At 42.0% G+C, this 23,674-nt stretch overlaps 1 protein-coding gene across 1 annotated transcript in view; it reads right to left on the bottom strand.

Moving 5' to 3' along the window:
- The window catches only part of LOC143185975 (dystrophin, isoforms A/C/F/G/H), a 431,935-nt gene that overhangs the window by 336,508 nt on the left and 71,753 nt on the right, over positions 1 to 23,674 (bottom strand). The window contains exon 31 of the mRNA XM_076389324.1: positions 6,726 to 6,937. Within this exon, the coding sequence (XP_076245439.1) occupies positions 6,726 to 6,937 (212 nt within the window). The remainder of the gene's footprint in view (positions 1 to 6,725; positions 6,938 to 23,674) is intronic.

Below are 23,674 nucleotides of genomic sequence, written 5' to 3'. Positions count from 1 at the left end.
AGTCAGATAATGGGCCCAGGTCTGGCCTATAACACGCCTCTTCTACTTACTCCATGACTCCACTTGAAATAAACGAGCTTAATTCGAAACCTAAACGCAGCTGCGCTGAATCGATACAGACTGAACGATGATGAAAAGTAGACAGGAAACACTTCACCATCAAGGTGACTGGATAGAGCAGATTCCACAGAAAGAATTCAGGCATATTTTCAAGAGGATCGCCGTAATTAAAGCTTATGTCATTAAATGATCAATCTGGAATCTCTAAAATCACAAACATAAAATACTATCAGCACGTAGGATATTAAATTCTTCCATAAATTCGAATAGTTGCATTTCCTGTCTCTGCTTCTTTATATTTTATTCTCCTTCAAACGATTCACCAAAGAGCACTCGCATTCAGGACGCACTTCGAACGAAGTCGAGAACTGTGCTTCAATCTCCCAGCTGAGACGAGTGGCTTCCATTTGCGTCCCGTTGTTTCGCTTCCCTTTCGAAGCGTTCGAAACAACCCCCGCGCGTCTACCGTGACTTTTTTCCTCCCCTCGGCTTCATGGGAACGCCGAAGCACTCGAGGCAGCGCGGCGATTGTCGCGGGAACGAGGTCCAGAGAAACGAAGGCACAAATTTAATATCAAAGGACACGTGGATGGCCACATTCTGCCAGGGCGCGTGGACTCGTCGAATGAGGAAACAGCTCGCTGCAGCAGCCAGCAAGAATCTAATAAGCTGGGTACCATGACCGAGTCAAAGGAGCATGGAGTACGAAATAGTTTCTGCGCCTGGAGACTAGGTGAGGGGCTTCTGTAGGTGGCACGAGGCTCAGGGAAACTAATCTCGAAACGTGACCCTCGATCGAGACAAAACAGATGAGTTTGCCGCGAAAGTAAATAACGCGCTCTGATGCCTCGAAAGGGCTGGGTATGGTTTCACCTTTAGTGTCTGAAGTGTATTATTTCTAGCTTTTTGTGGTGTATTTGTCTTGGGGACTTGAAGGATTTGTCGAGTACATGCATACAATAATAGAAATATTAAAGTGCACATTTTTCCATAATAATAAGTAGACTGTGGGTGTTTGTACAGATTCACGTATCTTTGAGAACTGAATCTTTATGAAACATGAGTTTGGTCAACCTGTGTGAGTATTGAAGTGGAAACACTGGCAACTAGCAACACTTCCTCCTGAAATAATTTTATCAACTTAGAGAAGTATATTACTACTGTAACACAAAGACAAACATGACATGTTACACCCCTATCTTACATCCCTATCGAGATAAGGTTCAGGTTTCCCGAGGAGGCCCCTCCAGAGATTAGGAATTTCATTTTTCCCGTTCGTTTCGCGGAACTTCCACAGGTAGCGCGTACATAAAACGCGGCCCCAAGATGAGGCGAAATAGAATTTCATTGGCAACTCGATTCCTGCTCGAGTCTCGTTACCTCGAAGCCTCTCATCGCTTTATGCAAACAGCACAATACTTGTCAGCAGAGACAGCATAGCCGGAAATAGAAGGAGGGAGATAGCTGTTATGACGTCGCTCTGACTGGCTCGAGTCAGACTCTGTTGACTCGGCAAATAGGAAAAGCGTAGCTGTGGAATCGACACGATACACCAGACGACGATGAAACTTATCCGAAGAAGATAATTGGTAGACTTTTATCTAAGCCCTGGGATCAAGACTAAATTGCTTGTGAAGGGAAATGGCTAGAATAGTCGATTTTGAGAAGGAACCATTAAAATGTAAGTACAGACGTCTAAGGACACTGAGAGGAACTAAGTTTGACAAATAGGGAGGTTCTGTGGCTATATTTGAAGATATTGGATTTCGTTTTCTAAAACGAGGTTCACTGACCTACTAAAAGAGGAATCTTAAATCTGTTCCTTCTTTAATTAACAGGAGTATTGAATTATGAATCAGCAACATAAAATTCAGCTTTACACGATTTGGTATTTAATTTGATTAACTTCGTCACAACTTCGGAATTATTAATAATAGAGGAAGTGATACCTAAATTGATATTTGTTTGAACTCTGAATAATGAACAACTGAAATAAAAATCCGCTAAAAACAGAGAATGTTAAACGACATTTGAGAGCACTATAGCTGCTTATTACGCTCCATCGTCGTTTTCAAACACGTACCAGAAAATCATCAGAGTAACAACATTTCCGTCGAATGCGTAAAGAGCCGAGGGTCCACCAGTTCCAAACATATAGGCGCGCTGCGAGGTTTCGTACTCTGAGCACCCTCAACAAGCATGAACAATGTGCCACACGCAAAGAGTTAAAAGGGGCTTGATAAAACGCTGCACAGCTCGCTGCACAAAGGTTTATCCTGAAGGAACATCCGAGCAGGATGCAGTACCCAAGAAATTACGTGGTAAGAATGAGGTAAACGAAAAGGATACACCCATTTTATGCGCTAACACGATGTCAAAGAAAACAAAAAAGAAAACTCTGCTGTGAAAAGAAAAAAAAATATAGAGTGATTGACTTTTTCTCTATTGCTGAACTAATTACGTGGTTATACTACTGAACTCAAGACTGACATGTTTTGCTCGCCAATTCGTCGTATCTACATTGCTTCGGAGTACTATAAAGCATACTGTACAATTCTACGATTGTAACTTCATTGTCTGGAGTTCCTCTTCAAAGAATTGGCTTGCAGAACTCGCGAAGCCCGCAATAACGAAACTTCGAACTGTCAACAAGAGACTGTTCTGGAACTAAAATTCTATTTCTCAATGTAAATAAGCCCTAAAAGTAATCCCGCGTAAGTAAACAGCAAACAATAATCCGAGAAGTCAAGCACGAGGAGCCTTTCGACTGTTTACACGCGAAAAGAAACTCCACAAAGAGTGTGCGTTTTGTGCAAACGAAACGGAGGAGCTGCAAGTAGTAGAACCGCGCAATAAGGCCGACACTGTAGGTTAGGGCGCAACAAGCTGTAACCTGGGCGAAAATTTTGCAACGAGACTGTGGGAACTCCCCTCACACAGAGTATACTTTTTATCAATATTAGATATGAAATTGACACGCCTTTATATTAAATGTAGAATATTACTTTTACTTTATATTAAACGTGACATAAAATACTAAATGTCAAATGTTTCGTGACTCTGATACCTTGCTTAATTAATATATCTACGAGCCTAAAACTCGTATATGGGTCAGAGCAAACTGTAGAGCTTCCACCAGATTTTTGTTTAACTTCAAATAAAAAAAATTTGTGGATCTTGTTTCCACTTTTTTCATTCAAGATTTCTCGAGTCATTTTATGTAAGCCAAATTTTTTTAGTTTTCCAAGCTTCAAACAGACTAACAAAAATTATTTAACACGTATCACAGTGTGTAGTGGATTTACACTCGCTCATTAAGTCGAATTTTTGAAAGCTTTTTCATTAAAAATAGAAATTCGTAGGAAAATTCTGGAATATACACAATTTCGCTAAGCAAGGCCCCAGATTGCACAAATAAAAGAAATAGACTCAGCTCTTTAATATGATGTGATTCTAACATTATAGAAAATAAATGCAGGGTGATATAAAAATCCAGCCCTGAAACTTCGCGAATTTCGATCGGCCTCCACACGAACCCCTTCCCTCAGCCAGAGCATTTGGGCTCGCGTATGGGATGAATGAAGATCAGGGTGGCGCGAAGGCAGAGAAACGGGAGAGTAACTCGATAAAATTGACCGAGTTATACGGCTGCATGAGCGAGCGGTTCGGCCTCACACGCGCCAGTTTCCGCGCTGTCCACCGCCGTCACACAAATCTAATTCCTGTCCCTGATAACCGAGAGCCGACGCCGACCGTGGCAGAATATTCTGCCAGGCTCGCGTCCCGCTTCTTCGGAATTTTCGCCCGACGACGTATTTCAGGGCTGCGCCTGGCTGACTGAGTAAGTCGATCGTGAAACGTCGTACGACGGAATCTCCTTGTCGCAACAAATGAACGCTGCTGATGCTGCGGAAACAAATGCGATTCGATGTCGAGACCTGGCTGCGCGGAAAAATATATGTGAGGCCTTTCACTACAGTTCACTTCGATCGAATTTTTAAAGAACAACTGAGTCCCATTGTAGTTGCGATCTTCTTTAAGGAGTGCAGTCTATGTGTGATATAGAAATGGAATCGATAGAAGAAATAATTGTAGAAAATGCTAATTACAAATGGCGACTGACTAATCATCCTAACACGCTAGTTAACAATGTTTATGTTCAACTTTCATTGTGAAGATTAATCAAAAAGTATATCATAGATCTAACGTAATAACTAGTGGTGACATAAATGTGTGACATAGCATAACATTTAGAAACCTTAAAATTTTAACTACAATTTGAAAACGTAAAATTGTAGCTAATATTCAAATTCCCAGATTTTCTAATACTCAAACTTGAACTCTTAGAGCTTCCAAATTTTTAGAACCAATGTCATCTGTAATATATCTGACGATAAATTGAATTATAAATGATGAAATATTTCCAACATATCAGTTAAGGATTAACCACGTAATTAGTTGCCAAATCAATCATTTAATTACCTTAAGCGACTTATTTGCTTGGAACATGTTTTTCGGTCGACCAAGTATCAATCGGTGTCCGAGAACCGAATATCGAAGGGGAATTAATTTCGCCGACACGCTAGGTAATCTAGTTAGATCGTCCCCTCTAGTTGGAGGAGCATACAGCGAGCGTTACCCCTTATTTCGAGGGGCAGATTGCCCGATGCCACGGCGTGTGAATTTAAATGTCCTCGACGAGCCACAGTGCTCTGAACTAAATTCACCGGTAGTTCTCGAAACGCGCGCCAAATCTAATTCTAAGTAACGTTCGCCTGTATGCTCGCCGACTCTCCACGAAGCAAGATCTCGACAAGGCTCTCGGTCAGATCTGGGTTAAGTTGCTTCTAGATCAAGAAAAATGGGATTAGCTTCTTCCATATGTTCTTCAACATTTTCAAACAGTTTCTTTGTCAATTCAGTTCAAGTTTTATTCAATTCTCTGACTCCCACAATTTTAATTTCTAGAAATTCTGATTTTTAATTTTATTTTAGCTTCAATTCTCTCTATCGTTAGTATTTTATGCAGAGTACTGTACAATTATTATTTAAATGTAAGTCAACATTCTACTCTAATCTAATCGATAATAGAGAGTATCCCAGAATTAGCAGAACTGATGATCTCAGAATACCCATAGTCTGACCACTGACTTTTTCTACTGTAAACTAAAAACTCCTCTCCCTGACTAATCTCCAAATTCTAAAAATTATATTTCAGTCCTCTCAATCCTGGCTAAAATTTAAACTCAAACTTTACTCTATTCTATATCTTGGACTAATTTTATCACATAAAATCACCATTCTTCTGCTCCTATCACCAGTTCTACGATATCCTGTACAATAAAGAACCAGTTAACAAAGCTTCTACTTAATGCAAATCAAAATTCCACTTCACCCTCCCGCGTAATTTACCAGCTCCTCTCCAATTACATAACAAACGCGAAAACATATGTAACAACCAAATATTATGAGAAGAGGAGCTCCATAGGAAATGGTGCAGCCGTCGAGGAAATTTAGAGGCTCGTACGCGGAATGCGCTTAACGCGTTTTTCGTCGACGTTCAACTGCTCTGCGCGTTTCGCTCGCACCCTCCGGCACGTTCGTCCGTTCTTTACCATATTCTCGTCAGTCTCTTTCCACGTTCGCGTAATTTATGAACTTTAATTAGCCAAGATGCCCTGGGGTAGACCAGCGCCCGCACTATCGTAACTAACCCTACCGCCATTGCTCTGTGCCGCCCCTCCCATCTCGCCCCCGCCGATTGCTACAGTGTCCCCGGTCGTTGTCGTCGCTATTAAAAGACGACGAACTTTTACGTCGTATTTCACGGGCGTTGGACTTTACGTCGGATTTTCGCTTCGGGAAAGAGGTTTAATGGCGATCATTATTCTTCGAACGTTATCGTCTCGATCCTGCGGGACGAGTCAGTGACCCTTTGTTCAGCGATACAGCCTGTTGCTTGGAAGGGTCCCCTCGACGAGCAAATGCACGAAAATTTTCGAATCCCTCCCCCTCTGGCGTGTGTAATAAGGTAATACTGAAATATTCGAGATGCCTTTGAAGATAGAGGAATCTTATCAAAAGGAAGGTTCACGAAGTTTGGGAGACTAAACGTTGCCTTCGGAGACACGTTTCAGCTCTCAACTTTGATTCTAGATTAAATCTTCCTCTTGATCAAATACTGATAGACTTCCTCCTCGAATTTTTCAGTCGAAATTTAAGTCTCTGCGGTCCAGGGGGAGAATAATCGCGAGAGAGATTTATTCTACCTTATCTCATGGACAGACTGCGAATTTTTATGCAATTACATGTTTTGCTAGACAAAACTAAACGCAGTTCAAGATATGAAAAACCAGGGAAGTCGAAATTTGACCCATCAGAATACTTTCCCTCTGTTATTATATTATAACATTGACGAAAGTAAAATCGAACCTAAATAAGAATTTCCTTCATCTTTCATGTACTACAATTTGCACTTTATTCTTCACATTTCCTATATTTTTGAATATTACATGCATTCTCTACCCTCTTTACGTATTCAAAATCTCCATAAATGCATAGAAGTCTGCAGTCTATTCATGAACGTTTTTCTAGCCACGAGGCATTTGTTGTACACTCCTGGGCAAAAATTTGAAGCAGATGAATGGGGAAAAAGTGAGACTTACCTGTAGCACCGATTTATCGAAGCCCGCTACGAGGGCAGAGGGCGAGGAAGAAGGTGAAGGTGAAGACGAAGGCGAGGCGGTGGAGAACGAGGGACTACTGGTAGCGACGGGGGTCGAGGGTGTCGAGGGGGCAGGGGAAGGTGTCAACCCCCGAGGGCCCCCTGCAGTTGCACCCGCCGCCCCCGCTGCAGCGCCTGCACTCCTGTCGACTTCTGCAACAAAAAAATAGTAGCAACACGTTAGTGGAGAATATTACACTCTGGAAGAATTTTAACTTCATTTGAAGACGATTTAGTATGATAGAATTAAAGGCTGACTTGACGCTGGAACATTCTACTGATGGATAATTTCACTGTTTTTAGGAGAATATTATTAGGTAAATCAAAATTTCGAATATTTGAAAAGCTGTAAAGAAATTTTCATTAAGAAATAGTGCAGGGGATAGGGATGCTATCAGCAATAACATGTATATATTGGTTTTACCTAAAATTCAAGAAGTCATTGTGGAAATTTTCCTCAACCACATCTATGCAGGAAAAAGTACATTTTCCTAGAGAAAGTAGAAAATTAAAATTCATCTACCAAATAATTGCTCTTAACCACAAGAACTCACATGATTCCTCTAAATAAGAAAAGTAAAAAATTCACCTCGAAGGAGATAGAGAATTCACGTTACTCTAGATACACTGATTCACGACCCCAAAACCCGCAACCAGTGAAAATCGATATCCGCCAGGCAAACGGAAATGCCACTCCAAAGATATCGAGAGAGCCGTACCGAAGGTCTACGCGTGAATTATGCACGATAGGCGTATTAAAAACCGCCGTGGCCTATTTGATCGTGTCAGGAGAGATCCGACTGGGGAGTTCGCCAACCACAGCGAGAGAGAACTTGCAATTTTCCGGTCGGTCGGCAACATTGTATTCTTTCTCACGCACGGCGATAGATAATAAAAACGACGGAGGGAACTCCTGAAAGAAGTCGAGGCGGAATGGTTTCGAGGCACGTACCGAAGAAGGCGCACGGTCAATTCATTGAATGGAAGAGTAACTTCCATAGTTTATAAGTTTACCCTCCGAACTCGCTCTCTTCGAATCGAGTTAAAGGGATGGAAAGGAAGAAACGAACGCCACGAAGAATCAACGAAGATGCGTTTAATATGCCTCGCTCTAATGCAATTGGAAACTTGTAGACTCACTTTCGACGTAGTTCATTCGTGACGAGGAGGGTAGCAAACTTCTCGGGGATTTCAAGTACCTCTAATTTCGAATTATGTCTAATGCGATTCGATGCTTCACGGTTCAATTGATCGTCGAGTTACAAATTTAAAATACATTAAAATAAAATTTTAAGTACTACCCTGACGAAAAGTCTTCGATCAAACCCAACAATATTAAATTACTAAAAAATGAAATTAAAAACTAAAAAAAAAAATTATATGGATTTATATTGTTGACATATTGTTGCATTTGATCGAAAACTTCTTACGAGGGATAATATCTCTGATTCCAAATTATTATATATTGCTCGGTAGAGATGATTTAATTACTTGAAAAGTTTCTCTCGAGTTGCAAAATTAAATAAGTGACTAGGTAGGATATTTAGATGTCAGACGTTCTTGTAAACACAAGGCAGGATCTCAATTAGCGTAGTGGAGTGACAGTATTTACTGGAGATACTACTGGATTTACAGTGGTAGTTATTCTACCACAACTGTAGCTCTGTTGAAATGTGTTAACGCAAACTGAGTCACGATCACTCATCAAAGAGGTTCGTTCTTGCTGAATCCTCAACGTTCAACAAGGACACCTCTCGAAAAGTCGAAAGCCCGCGAGTACCCCATAAATTACTGTCCTCGATAATTGCGAACGCCGAGGATATTCTCTTGGCCCGTTTACTTTGCGCTTTCGACAAGATACAACGTCCTCGACCGTCCAATTAGGAACGATCCCCGATCGTGCCCGACGTCCTCCTGATTTATTATCCGTTGCGAAATTTTCCATCCGCTAATAATTTCGGGGCACGTTTTCATCAAAGCAAACGTATTCCTCGGGACGAGAATGGTATTAAACCAAGAATAAAGTCGGAAAGGAAGCCCACCATCCCCTTTCCCAGTTTATTACTCCTTTCAGTGAGGGAAACTCTGAAGTCAGTCTTCCATGTTTACGATCTTCATATCTGGCTACGTGTTTCGATGGATTAATCTCGTTAACGTTTTGCTACCTGAAATGGCAGACGTCGGGTTACAAGGGCTAGGCAATGACTGCTATACAGCCGTATAAGTTAAGTCTATATACGCTGCTTTTGATTACAAAGTGTGAACCTGTTTATGAAGTTTGTTGAGAGAGTGAATGGGAGTGAGAGATCTTGTACATAGTATAACATAGTCAGTGATATTACTTGAGATATTTCTCTGATGTCTATTTTGTGGATTTTAGCCCTTCCAGAAGTACAGGTTTAGTTTCAACTAGTAGTAGAATAGGTACATGGTAGGTGACAGTGAGTTTGTTGTCAGACAAAATTCCTCATAAATTGAGAACTCTCATCACACAATTAAATAGTACACTAAATAAAAAGAAAGTTAAAAAACAGAGATAAGTAGAATATTCCTTCTCGGTTTAAATAAAATGATACTTAAAAATATTAGAAAGGGTTTCCCCTCGAAAAATAAAAGGCAGAATAAAACTCAAGTGTCTAATATAGAATCGAGGCTGCAACCTCCGAATACCAATACCTCTAAAACGAAAATATGATTCATAGCGCGTTGCCTTACAGCCACAGACATAAGGCAGCGGTGAAAGTGTTAAATCAACCACTTTGCAGAATAACTTTACTACCCGGAATTAATCATAAAACATCCCCGTCACCACTCTGCGCCCCTCGCCGTGGCGTTTCAACGACCAAGAACAAATAGCACGGTGCGCTAGGAATTCTGAACACGCGGCTGATACTCGAAATACGTCTCTGGAGATCGTAACTTATGTAGGAAGGCTTCGTGAATCCAGTTTTACGGAAGCTATTATATTTTTATTCCCGGGGTTTCGCGCTCGCGACAGCGCCAGAGCCGGGACATTATCTTAACAACCGTCGCTGGCTTTCGTTTTATTGCTGAATTTCGTTACATCCCTCGCCCCCTGCCAGAACAGCCAGCAACAGGGGGACAGCGTGGGCGGAAACGGTTAGGGAGAGGAGCACGAGGCGAGGAGAAGCGAGACAAATGGCAGAAACTCGTTTGTCTCGCATAATTACTCACGAGCCGCGAAACTTTCACGGACAAAGAAATATTTCTGGGAGAACGACGATATATCTTAATGCGCTCTCTAGACTTTCTGTCACGAGGGCCGTGTCTGTGTCCCTAAGGCGGAAGGGATGATTCCTCCTTGGCGGTCGACGAGATCCGGTTAACCCTTATTATACTACTGTAGAATCACAGTAGGTCACAGGTGAAATATAGAGGTCTAGTGATTGAAATTTGGAAAATTGAAACAGATGAGTGTATGTGGAGAAATTTTGAAAGTTTAAATATTTGAAAATTTGAAAATTTAAAAATTTGGAGATTTGAAAATTTGAAGATTCAAAAATTTGAAAATTTAAAAATTTGAAAATTCAAAAATTTGAAAATTTGAAAATTTGAAATTCTGAAAGCTTTGAACAGTCAGTAATTCAAAATTTAGAAAATTTCAATATCATCATAAAGGAAAAATAGTATCGACGGCACTGAATGGTCCCAGCTAAGTGTACTAATTGTTAATCGAGAAAGAAAATAGTCATGCTAACTTCCAGTGTTCCCAGCAAAATGAAGCTCGAATTTATCTTCCAAGGGGCCCGAATTTCTCCGCGGAAACTCAAATATTTGCCGGGATCCCTGGACGCGTAATTTATTTAAACTCACGGCAACTTTAAGGACACCCTTCATGGATATTTTAGATTGTAGGAATGTCGAGTGGGACGTGGACGTTCCGAGATGGAACAGTGGACGATTAACAAGTAAAATAGCTGAACTCGCCGGTGGAAGAGATTCTCTGGAAATACTGATTTGAATAAAAATAACTTGGATGAATATTGTGAAATTTAATTCTGGAGATCCGAGATGTAAAGTTTCATAAATAAAAGCATAAAGATTCGACCTTTTACGACCACAGAAATTTGAATATTCAGTAAAATGCAGAATGCACAAAATGATTAAAATCAAAGTTAACACTAAATACTGTGACCTCCCAATACCAGCTAAGGATCAATTACCTCTCTCTTATTTAGCGACAATCTATTGCTACAGGTGTCAGCTGAAGTTATCCTCGACTTGAAAGTTGAACAGCCGAAATACCACAGCAAGTCAATGTCACGCGATTTATACAGCGTCGCGAAACTTCGTGATACATCGTACCCTCGTATCTCACATGCACGCACCTGTATTCGAGCCGGATGGGACAAAGTTTCCAGGCAGGTGAGACGCAAGGCGCGTTGGCGAACTTCTATCATAAGTTGGCCCAACTACTAAGTCCTTCTCGCATTCTAGAGTTGGATAGTCTCCGAACTAGTCGGCCAACTTGAGTTACACACTAAATACATAATAACAATGCTCGCATAAAGCCTGTGCACCCCATCCACCCTAACCACCTATCCCTTCTCTCATATCCCGTTAGATTATGCTAATCAAGAAGAAAATCCTGCTGGTAGGCGGAAACAGAACGCAAAAGGCTCCGCTTAAAATTCACCTCGGCTTTTATTCTTTAAGGGCTTTAGAGGCTGACGCGAAGTCATACGTGACCCGTGTTGCAAGGTGATTTTTTTCCAAAGAGTGCTCGTAGAACAGAAACAAATTCCTCTCTACGATGGTGGCCTGTGTTATACAGGGTGTTCGACAACAAGTGTCAGAAAATTTCAGAAGAGATTCTAGACGAAATCTAAAATAAGATGAAAATGAAGAATAATGAAATTGAATTTAATGAAGACATCCAAGATTCATGGAAATTGTGTCTGACTTGACTTATTCTACTGAAATCGCTTCGTCTGATTGGGTTAATTCAAAGTGACAGTAGAATAAATCCCCTAGTTAGACACACTGCATTCACATTATAGATACAGCTTTAATAATTAATAACTCGGAAACGACGACACAAGCGTCCTCTGTCATTATTAATTTTAGTCTTATTCTAACAAATGAAGTCAATCTACCACATTTCTGACACCTACAGACATTTCATGAAGGATTTATAGAAGTTTGCATTTTAAGTATTCGAAAATCTGAAGACATAAAAGTTTGAGAACCTAATCAAATAAAAATAGCTATCTAACTTAATACGAATCGAACGTATGAAGAGTGTTCAAGTCTAACAAGTGTATCACAGGATCCACGTTCACCTTTAATTTAGAATCCATAACGCAGAAGCTGGTCCATGGAGCGGCACCGAAAGCGAGGGTGCTCCCTGAAGAGGACATTCGTAACACTTGCCGCCGCAGCAGCTGCCAAGAGGGAGTTATTGCTCTCGTAACAACGGCAACAGGGGGTGGAACTTTTCCAACGACACATACACGTCGACGGGAATCGCACGCTTGCCCACCGTTGGTCTTTGAAAACGCGTCAGCTCTTTATCAAAGCTAACAAGAAGCGTCGACTCCCGTGTCGCCAGCACTGTGAGTGCTTGTCGAGAAATCCATCTTTCCTTGCCGCTCTCGGAACCTCTTCAAAATGAATCGATCGAAGAAAATGAGAGGAATGAAAACTCTGATAGCATTCCTTGGCCTGCATACGTAATTCTATTCAGAATACATTTCTCCTTAAGATCATATCTTTTGGACGTGGAAATAAAATAAAATTTATCGTGAAATAAAATGTGGAATATTTGACGGACGATTCTTCAAATCTTTATTGAAGACTTTTACTACCTTAGACTCTGCAAATGTTATATCAACATTTGTAGAAATACTTAAATCCCCATATGATGAAAAAAAATAAGAGATTTAGCAACTAATGCGAACACCTCTGCACAAAACAGTGAACCAGAATTAACTAACCAATTTCAACCCAAAACGTTCTTCAGTGGCTCGCGCAAGACCCACGTAGGCAAGAACTATGCAACGCTCATCTCAAACTAATTAACTAACAGCCAACAACCGTCGAAGGCAACAGCGGTGCGCCATACTCAACGTCTCGAAACTGTAATACCGAATACGTTTGGGATTTCACGAACAACTGGCCGCAAACAATGCCCCCAGAGCTGTGCAAGAAACAAGAGGAAGCTCGCGCGATTTATTCCACGTACGGTGGCGGCGCAGGGCGAAAGAAGAGCCCGTGGCTAGGAGAAAGCAGCCGAAAGGGAGAGACAGGGAGGGTAAGGGAGGCAGAAATCCCTTGTTAGCGTCGGCGTGGGTCCGTCGAGACAAGTGCCGCGGGTGGTTCGCGGTGAAAAATAGGACGAATTTGCCGCGAGAAACATCAATTCTCGGAGGCAGCAGTTTTATTCCGCCGAGACGGCGCGGCGACTGCGCCCCAAAGACTGAGGGAGGAAGAAGCACAGGGGTACTCGAAGCCCACTTTCTTCTGAAAAATAGGAAACCGTGGCGAGCTTAGCTGGGACACGTTCGTCTGTCCGACTACTCTCGCGAGGGGATAACGGTCGCATCTGAACCCCGAGGCGAACAGCTACGTCGCTTTTCCACATCTGCGTCTATTCTTGAGATGCGGGCAGGAAGGCGAACTAAGAGATTACTGGCTCTCTAAGGGAGGGCGTAAGCTGCCTCTGTACTATATTACCATGGTGTATTGTACGTTAGAGAGAAACGTTAGAAAATTGGTAGAAACGAGAGAGGAAAATGTTATACATAAGTTATACAAATGATTATACACAGTGTGAAGTATATGATTAATATTGTTAGAGAAAATATGTTGCACATAAGATGGTGTACGTGTACAGTAGCATGAAAAATATCCGAAATAAAGATCAAAGGTCGAGGGTCCAAGGTCGAAGGTCCAAAATCGAGGGTCCAATATCGAGAGTCCAAGATCGAGGGTCCAAGATCCAAGGGCCAAGGTCGAAGGATCAAGGGTCCAATGTCCGAGGACAAAGGATTTAGGATCCAGGATCCAAGATCGAAGGGTCCAGGATCCAGGGTCCAAGATCAGAGGTCAAAAGTCAAAGATCAAAGATCATAGATCCTTAATTTCTTTTAGAGGGATTTTAGAACCACCATTGTCTGCATTACATCCACCACTGTTTTGTTCTACAGACATAATATTATCCCCCCGATTGTTCATTACTTCCAGATGGCAAGGAAACTATTGAACCATCCGAAACCTCTACACGCAATAAAAAACCTCGAAGGTACGATACATTTATAGGACGTGCGATTGAAGGGACAATGCCAGGACCAGGATCGTGGGGGACGAAGTGCCTCAACGAGAGGCTTCCTCCAGATCCAGAACAGCGCGGCAGTTAGGTGGGTAGGTGGGCACAGCCAGTGAATGAAAGTGATAGATTGCGCGACGCCATCCTCTGACACTCTTCCAGCAAAGGGCAACCCGCCCATTGTACTCCACGGTCCGGAATCCGACCATTGGAGAATCTAGACTTCCGTTCCGCTAAACGCGACGATCCCTGCCCAACGCTCCCGCTTGTTTCCTACCGAGGACTCTGTATTCGAGACCAGGGAGTGGAATAAAACGTCGACCGACTTTTCTCGTGGAAATAATATCCTTGCGGCTGGCTCCTCCTGTGATTTATGTTAATCGTCAGTCTGTTGCTGTTTCAATATCGTTCGATTCAACTGCGGGGGAGTAGTTACTCCGGCGTTTATGTTTTTTCCCTTTTGTTCCTAGCAGAAGCTACAGCAAAACGTGATGAATTTACAAGGCGTGGCGAACAACACCTGTCACCAGTACGAAGTCCGTATTTTAACTCCAGCTGAGATTTACTAGTTCGATATCGCTGTTAAACCGACGCGGAGCAATATATACATCCCGATTGTTTAAAATATTGTCGTCGAAACGCCTGGTACCGTCAGTTCGATTCTGATGGAGAGATAGAGACGAGACTCGACGTTTTAAAACGGTGTTTAAGGGAGGAAAATAAAAATAGAAAATTCAGAAATGCATACGAAAATCGTCTGAATTACAGTCCTACTTTCTTCACCGTCTCGTAATCGCGTCGAGAACAATGCAATGGGAACAGCATCGAAAGAACCGCGGTTTCGCCAATGGAGCGTGAAGTGGAACGACTGTTACAGAGTCATTAGCGAATCAGAGTAATTAGGGGGAGACGAGCGTCTGGTTTGTCATCGGCGAGAAACAAAGCGCGTAAATCGTCGTCGGTGAAAAGCGTGTCCGCGAGAATTAGTAACGCGCGGTTGTAGCCGGTTCAGCCAGACAAATCGCTGTCAATAAAACAAATAGATTGCCTGCGTCGATACGAATGTAAATGAATCGATAAAATCTTGACGAATGAGACGGGCCCGACAGGATTAAAAGATTTCCATGGATAAACTGGCCTGAGCTCTTTTTCCCTACGCGCCACGTAACAAACCGCCCCGACAAAGCTTCCCTGGTGAATTAAAATAAACTGCTCGACCCCTATGAAGAATACTAACTTCGCGGAAGCTTAAACCGCCTCGGCTTCCTGTTAATACACTTCCTCATTTCCCGGCGAAATCGCACTGGCTGATTCAGAATTACACGGCGAGCAGACAGATAGCGGGGAAGGTCTAAAGAAATGCATAGAGGGTGTTTCAAAATACGAGGGCACTGGAAAGGGCACAGAAAATGTGACTTGGAAAGATAAAATATGAAATATAAATAGCTAGATAATAGAAAGATAGTGTTTCTTTGTAAATACTTATGTTCATATTTATGTAAATATAATTAGAGAAAGGGAACCCAGAGAGAAATTTATTTCAGCCTAGAAATAGTATAATTGATGCTATGTACCTATTCCCTACCTTGTTTGTTAATTTAAAAAGTCCTATAGTTTCCCTTACAAATCTAAATTGCTCTACTACTCAATACTCACTTAAAAACAAATACCTTATTCTTATATAAATTTTACGATTGGGATAAATAATACCACAACCAGTAATAGATAGCTGTACGATACCAATTGCGTGTACAGTTTCTCGCGCGAACGAAATCTGCTAACTATTCCATCGAAAGTAAGAGAGGAAGAAAAAAAGGAGGAAAAGGGAGCGTGTTTTTTCTCCCCGTGGAACCATCACAGCAAAGGACGAATTAATCTGGCTTCACGCAGAGCGAGGCGGCCCTTTTGCCCCGCGTTTTCGATGTAATTGAATCTCTCGTCTTTGCCAAGGCAATTGTTCCGCCCTTCTCACCCCCGAACGAGAATTTCAGGGCTGCTCTCTTACCGCGAGAAATTAATCTTCTCTTCCGCAGAAACGATCCCAGCCGCTTCTGTGGGAGGGTAGGAAAAAACAGAACTAATAGAACTTGGTTCGATCCTCGATCGCCATTCGTGCTTTCCCAGGCTCGATTGGAAATAGATTCCTGCCACCATTTTTTTCGGTCCTTGCACGAAATCGCGTGCCACTTCTGCTTTGCTGATTCTGATATGGCTAGTTGTTTTGGAGAGGGGGACACAGATAAATTAAACATAGGAAGCATGGGGTGATAGTACTAATGAAAGAAGTGACAATTTGAAGACTTGGAAACTGAGAATATTTCAGAATTCTGATATTTGACAATTCCATAATTTGAGAATTTTAATACATGAGAATTCCATAACTCAAGAATTCCAATGCTTGAAAATTCCTACATTGAAAGCTTTAAAAATGTGCAAAATTCGAACATTAGAATCTTGAAAACCCAACAACTTCACAAGGACCTGTTGAAACAGGGGATCCCAAGTTACAATACAGAATTCATCCATAATCGCATAACAGTGATTAATGCAATAATCAAAGGCTAACGAGCGTTTGATGTACGAAGGTGTTCGAAAGGAAACGGCGTGTAACAAGGAGGCGTGGGGCAAGGATCGTGTTAGGAAATCACGATTACCTTCCGAGAGAAGAAAGGAGGATCCCAGCTACCGACCAAACTCCATTAAACCTTATCATATTAGGATAATAGGATTGCTTTTATTACAATGTCCTCGAACCAGGATTTCTGTTTATCAGCGCAAGACACTCCCTTCTCGTTCTTCGGGGTGTACTTCGCTCGCGAGGAAGCTTGGCGAGACGATGAGAACGAGCGACGAAGCGACGAGGGGACGGAGAAAAATTACTTTCGCGGCAGGACGTGACGGAAATGCCGGAGCAAAGATTGCAAAATTACGGGGCGTATTTAAATATTGCGAGAGCACCGTCGGGGAAAGTTTATCGGCCGAGAGACTGGCTCGTCTCGAACGACAGCGACGCAGTCACAACTTTTAACGTAAAAGATGGCAGCTGTAGGTCGAAATTGCCGGGATTTAATAAATCCTGGCGTCTTTCGAAACGCTGGAAAAAGTTTGACGGACTCTCGAGGATGCAGGGACCGAAGAAATATTTCAAAAATGAAATTCACGGTAAACGTGGCACTTAGGCGAAATTGAAAATATTAGTAGGTACTTTACTCTGATGATAGGAAGCAATTAACCCGAATTTCATGTCCTGGTTTCACTAATGAGTGAAGTTCTTTACATCCTTACTAGTAATACTTCAATTGATATACTCGAAAGTATGTACGAACTAACATTTATATGCAAGCTTTAATATTCCTGAATAGAATGAATAATTCTGTACCTCAGGACCAGAGTAATCCAAGTTCTTTTCGTTATTTTTCAGGACAGCCGAAAAACAAATGCAATTACTCATTGTATAACATAGTATTTGAATTGTTTCATCCTATTAAATTTCCTTCACTTGTAACGTAACTTCACTAAATTCCTACTATTCTAGTAAAAAGAAGAGAAAGCAATAAGGTCTTGTAAAAAACTTAATTTTGAAAAAAAAGGACGTGGGCTAGTCTATCTCTGAGGTACAGAATTTTTGAGCACACGATTTTGGCCAATGTGTCTCAGTTAATAAGCGACTCCCGCGAACATGATAAAAGAAAGTAATTTTTGACATTGAAGACATAGGGCTGCCACAAAATTTTTACGAACCACCTCGCGGTCTCTTTGCTGCCAGGAAAGTCCGACGAAAATGGCGCACGTCAGGAAGCACCTACCTCGCGCCTAATACATCTTCCCGCCGTGTTTCATAAACGATAAAAGAAAATGAAAAACGTTCAGGGCCGGCGACGTACGAGAGAGTAAAAGGCGCCAAGTGGAACTCCTTCATCTCGTTCGTCGACAAAGAATATAAATCATATGCTTAAGGAAGTAGTTCGGCGGCACGCTGGTTCTTTTGTAAAGAAGATTACGGTGCAAAGGAGTTTCCTCATTTTTCTCCACGCCCGTGGCCGGGGCAGGGAAATTAACATATTCATAAGATATTTATCAAAAATATACCTTTGACACCTATTTTATGAAACGTACCCAGCCGCTTATGAAACGAATAAATTAGGCGCATCAACACGGGGACAGCCTTCACGCCGACGCGTGAACTCTGCTAAACACTGTACTCCGTCTGACGACCGACTCTTTTAGTTAAAAAAATGGGGAAATGCAAAACGGCGTGCACAGAGGAAAAATTCAAAGGAAAAAAATCTTTGCAACGGTGTTTAACAGGATAATGTAGTCTACGCTGTGAGAGTGTGCATGTAGTGGTCTATAGGGTGTGTCAGGAAACAAGGACAGTGTGTACCTCCGAACCCAGGTTGCGGGGAAGGAAAATTCGGTGGCTTTTAAGGCTCCTAATTTTGTATGGAAATTGACACAATAGAGAACATTAAAATATTCAAGTTGTTTTACTTTTGAATATTCCAGTTTCTCAGTGTTCAAAGCTTCCAGTACTCAAATTTTCGAATGTTGAAATATTCAAATATTCAAATATTCAAATATTCAAATTATCAAATTTTTAAATTTTCAAATATTCAAATTTTCAAATATTCAAATTTTCAAATTTTTAAATATTCGAATAGTCAAATTTTCGAACTTCTGTACCGTTACATAGCAATAACATCACACAACAGAAATTATCCAAATTTTCCCAAAAACGAGCCAACGCTCTCACGTAAACACACTCACTCCTCCTCCTGAAAAATAATCACAAAAGCTTCTTCCAAGTCATCATAAAAAAATAACAAGAGAGACATACAGCTACATAAGACAGTAAATACCCTTGAACCTTTAATGCCCCCGCACCCCTTTGTAAAACACCAAAATCCACAACCCACCTGAACCCACCTCCCCTTCACATCCCTCCTTCGCGTCTGCACCGCTGCGTTTCCCGAGACACCCTGTACGTGCACACAGAGACGCATACATAATTCCACAGTGTTGGCGGAGTCCCGAGATCTCGAACAGGTCGTGTTACGCAGTCGTCTTAAACAGGCTACGTAATGGAACCGTGGATCTGACGCGATCGCCAGTATCGCGCTCCCTCGTGCACAAGCTCGCCTGTAGACGCGTATACGCTCGCCTGTGTTCAAACACGAGCCTCGGTCGACGGGGTATGCATAATTCAGGAATGCGCGTGTCGTCGATACGGCAGGAAACGACGCACGATAGTTATGCATATGCTCCACGCGGCCTCTGAGCGGCACATCCACCCACACAGCCTCCGTGCCTCGCCAGCCCCTCGCTCGAACACGCCCCGCTGATTTTTTGGCCGCTGGCCAACACCGACGCCGCGGAAGAATCTGTTGTGTTACGCGGTGGAAGTTGTTTCCGAGCGTTCGACCTCTCTGGGGAAAAAACTTGCCCTCAAAAACTTTCGTTGGGCTCAGTGGAATGCTTTCTCTGGGAGGGATTAGAATCGAGGGTGGTACTTGTTGAAAATCTAAGGGTAGTTTTATGGGTGGGTGAAAGGTCGTATGGCTCTGCTTTGGTTTGATTTCGGGGGTACTTTTTGCAAGTTGTGGTTTTGGGATGTTTCATTTATGAGAGATTTGGAGGTGTTGCTTGTTGGAAATGTGTTGGGTGGGTTTGTAGGTGGTTTATCGTGGCTTTGATGTTTTGTGGATCAGTGGTTTTAGAAATTTTAACTTGTGAATTTTGAGCATCTTTAGGGTCAAAAAGGATTTCAGGAAAGAGAAGAGTTAAGAGTTCTTCTGGAAGGAAGGATGAAGAAAATCCTCAATTTTTTCACGACCCAAGCGACAGATATTTTCAAACCACCCTCGTAGCAGTACATCAGCGAGAGCTTAGCGAAGCTGAGACCAGAATTCTTATCCGAGAGTATAGCTGTGTTCATTTTTTGTACCGCTCGGTAATCGTCTTAAAGAATAACTCCAATTTCTCCTTCTTCTACTGTCGAAGCTTTGTTTCTACCGTACCAAGCTTTCTCCAGGACCTCAATCTCGGAAATTGCTAGACTCTCATCTCCTACTAATAATAGTTATCAAAATTCTTGAGCCACTTGCCTGAATAGACATATGGCTGAATAATCCCCAGGGTGTACTACTTGCAAACTGTCTGACTGTCCACAGGGTTATACTACTTGTTTGATGTCTAGCTATGCACGATATTTTACTACTTACTAAGTGTCTGTCTACATACAGGAGAACTGAATATCTCATTTCACGACCAAAATCTCTCCACTGCTTTTGATAATAACACTTTCTAAAATCTGACTCAGATCAAATTGTAGTTTAATCTAACGCAGAGTTTTCACAATTGAAAGAGTCGAGACGTCGAATGAATAGGAAAGACTCGTATCTCAGATTTTTACGGTTCAACTGAAAACTCAAAGATAAAATCCACATTAAACGCTCGAGAAGTGTCTCCTCTCAATTCTAGAGTTTTGTACGCACCAGGGAGTAGGGGGTTGCATAAAGATTCCCAAAAACTTCTGACAATATTCCAGCGTCAGTGGCGCGACATTTAACAAACCACATAGGTGACAAAGTTTACGATCTCCTCTCGCCAGCGTTATTTAGAAAGTTTCTGGATCGCGAGACATCGCCGCAGTCCTCAAGTCGATGCACGCACACGCACAATGGTGCACAGGGCTCAAACACACCATAAAAGGGAACTCACCCTCGGCACTTCAGTAAATAATTAACCGTATAGCTGGGGCTCGAGTGTTCGCTCCTCGAGTGAAGGATTCCCCTCGCCACCATCTTTCGTCGGCAGACGTTACCTGACCGAAGATACGAGCAGCCCCTCCTCGGGATTCTCATTAAAAATACCATCTGAATTCTCTCTCATTGTACACGCGCGGAGACCTGTGACGCCTGATTTGCTGGGAGGACCAGAAACTAAGGCAAGACTGAAGAGTAGATTTTTGTCTTTAGACTTCAGAGGTTCTTAAGTCTTGAGTTCCAAGACCTTTTCGATTATAAGATCAAAGTGAGTCTGCGTTGCTGAGATTACAAGGAGTCTGACCATTTATTTTTGCATTATCATTGCAACAAGAGCTACAGAAGAGATGGAGAATTCCACCTAATGATGCATTCAGAGCACAGAGATAATTCTATGGACATTGTTGAAGATGAAAATGTTAATGCATCCGCTGTGGTGTCAATCCAGTGAGTGACATTGTTCTATTGAATCATATCGCGTCATGTAACACCGTGAAACAGATATTCCTTCTTTACCAGAATTAATATAACGACCATTTGACGGAGATACAAATAACATACTTATAACATAATAATAAGAAGCGGAATTTCTGATTATCTCCAGTAATGAACATATTATATTAATCCTGGAAAATTTCTTATTCATACTACATGTTTCAAGCAAACAGTAATATAAATAAGAACCTACTGGAATATTTATATAATGTATTACTTCACAGACTTCTACATAAAAATTGAAAAATATTAAGTTCGTCCTGAAAAGCAGTGATATAAATAGGAACCTACTGAAACATTGATATATCTTACTACAGAACCTTCTACATAAAAATTTTACGCAGAGCTACTTTCGTTCTATTAAAATGCTAATTAATAATTCCCTTCGACAGCAGCGATCAGAAGAAACCCTGAAATGAACGTCTGATGACGGGCCCCGAGACAGAAATGACTTTTAGAGAAGCAGCACTTTAAGGAGATGAAACCGTGCCTGTACAGACATTACGCGATCCCATCGCTTCGCCGAGCAGAGCGTACAAATACGAAATGACGTCGTTCCTATATTCGACAGCAAAGAACTCGGCATTTGCTCGTGAAATGCCGAGGCGAGCAGGTAGTGCTTTTAGTTTACGGGTCTCGTTACTATTTTATCGTGTGTGTCGAGATCGATAGCGCCCCGAATATAACGATACATTTTCCCTTGGTGATCCCTGCACCAGCTTCGATAAATCTCAGCCGACGAACGAGATCTTCTTTACTGCTCTATCTCGCCTTACATCATTTTACAATTTTCTATGCTGGGTTCCATCTCGTGCCAAGACATGTAGTAAACATAAATAAAATTGAAGACAAAGTTAAAAAGTCTTAAGTATCCTGTATACTATGAAGCCTGATTCGAGGCTTGCTTCTCGACTGGTAATAAGAGTAGACCACTTCGAATCACTTTGACTCTCATTCGATCTTTGAAGAGACAAAGAGATTCAAAATAATTCCAAGTGATCTCAAATCCATCGCTCGCCTGGAGACGTGTCTCGAGATAAGTCTCAACGTGTAGGGGATACTTTAGACTTTAGGTGATTATACTTGTCAGTATTGTAGGACACTGGAATGGTGCTACATGTATTTGTGTGGGTAATGTGTGTGTATGTGTGAATAAATAGAGGCGAGTGTTTGCCGATACATGATTAGTCAACTGAGAACGAGAGCGATAAGGGTCGGTGCACACAAGTAATATTTTGGCGTACGATTTCGTTGCGATCGTACGATCGATTGTGCGTCAAAATATCGATCGTGTGCATTGAGCTTAAAAGTAAATATTAGGGTAAAGAGCGTATGACGAATGCTTGTGACAGAGTAGAGTGTGGTGTGCTTTTTTCTTGCAGTGGCGTGGTGTGTGTGGCTCTTTAAGACGAGTGAAGACAATTTGTAAAAAGCAGCAGTAAAGCGTGGTTGCTTTAAAAAAATACGTCCTAAAAGAAGTATATACAAATGAATTTTCTTTGCAATCCCTACAGTATTAAAGATACACTTTTGCAAAATTGTGAATGAATCATTCCGACCCGTCTGCTTCCCCTCCTCCCAAAAATGGAATCAAGTTGTTCACCTGCTTTAGAAACCCAAAATGTCGAGGAGATCGAGCAAGACGAAAAGGAAGGTTTTTTAATCGTGGTCCTTACATTCCACTTCTGCGAGCGTATTTTCCACAGTGCGGAGGAGAACGCGATGAATGCGAAACTCGGTAGCTTTCAGAGTCAGGGGGAAAAAATTCCTGCGCTCTTTCTGCTGGTTGCCTTGCTTTCCTACCGATTTCCTGCCTCGGCAACGCGGAAAATCTACGGTGAAAAGGCGGCTCCTTGAGTCCCCGATATCCCGCGGAAATCAATGAGCCTCAGAAACAAGAAAAACCGTATTTACCTCGAAGAGGTACGCGCACTGTAAAACCCTGGCTAAACGTGGCTCGAAGGATCCCCCAAAAGGGGGTGGAAAAGTAGGAATCTGTATCGAAGTCCTCGAGTCCCCCTCGCGAGGCGAACGAGGTATAATATAAACTTTTTATGGGGCGAAGATGTTAAGTGGATGACTCCGTATATTAAGTTTGCTTAAATCTACCCGGAAGAGTGGCAGATAAGGAAACCTCGCAGTAACTAGCCGCTGGCAGCCTCTCAATCTAATAACGCTCATAAACGACAGCGTTACTGTGTGCACGTGTTCGAATATTAATGCTCTGTAGCATGGGGACGGGCAGGGGGAATGGGCTGCTCGCGTTTACTACACAGGGGCAAATAATACGCAATGGCGTCGACTCTGGAATATTGTCGTTCAAGTGATTATCGACATTTAGGC

This window comes from Calliopsis andreniformis, chromosome 12 (assembly GCF_051401765.1).
Source record: "Calliopsis andreniformis isolate RMS-2024a chromosome 12, iyCalAndr_principal, whole genome shotgun sequence".
Taxonomy (NCBI): domain Eukaryota; kingdom Metazoa; phylum Arthropoda; class Insecta; order Hymenoptera; family Andrenidae; genus Calliopsis; species Calliopsis andreniformis.
Note: the sequence above shows the minus strand (reverse complement) of the source record. Positions and strands in the feature narration are given on the sequence as shown.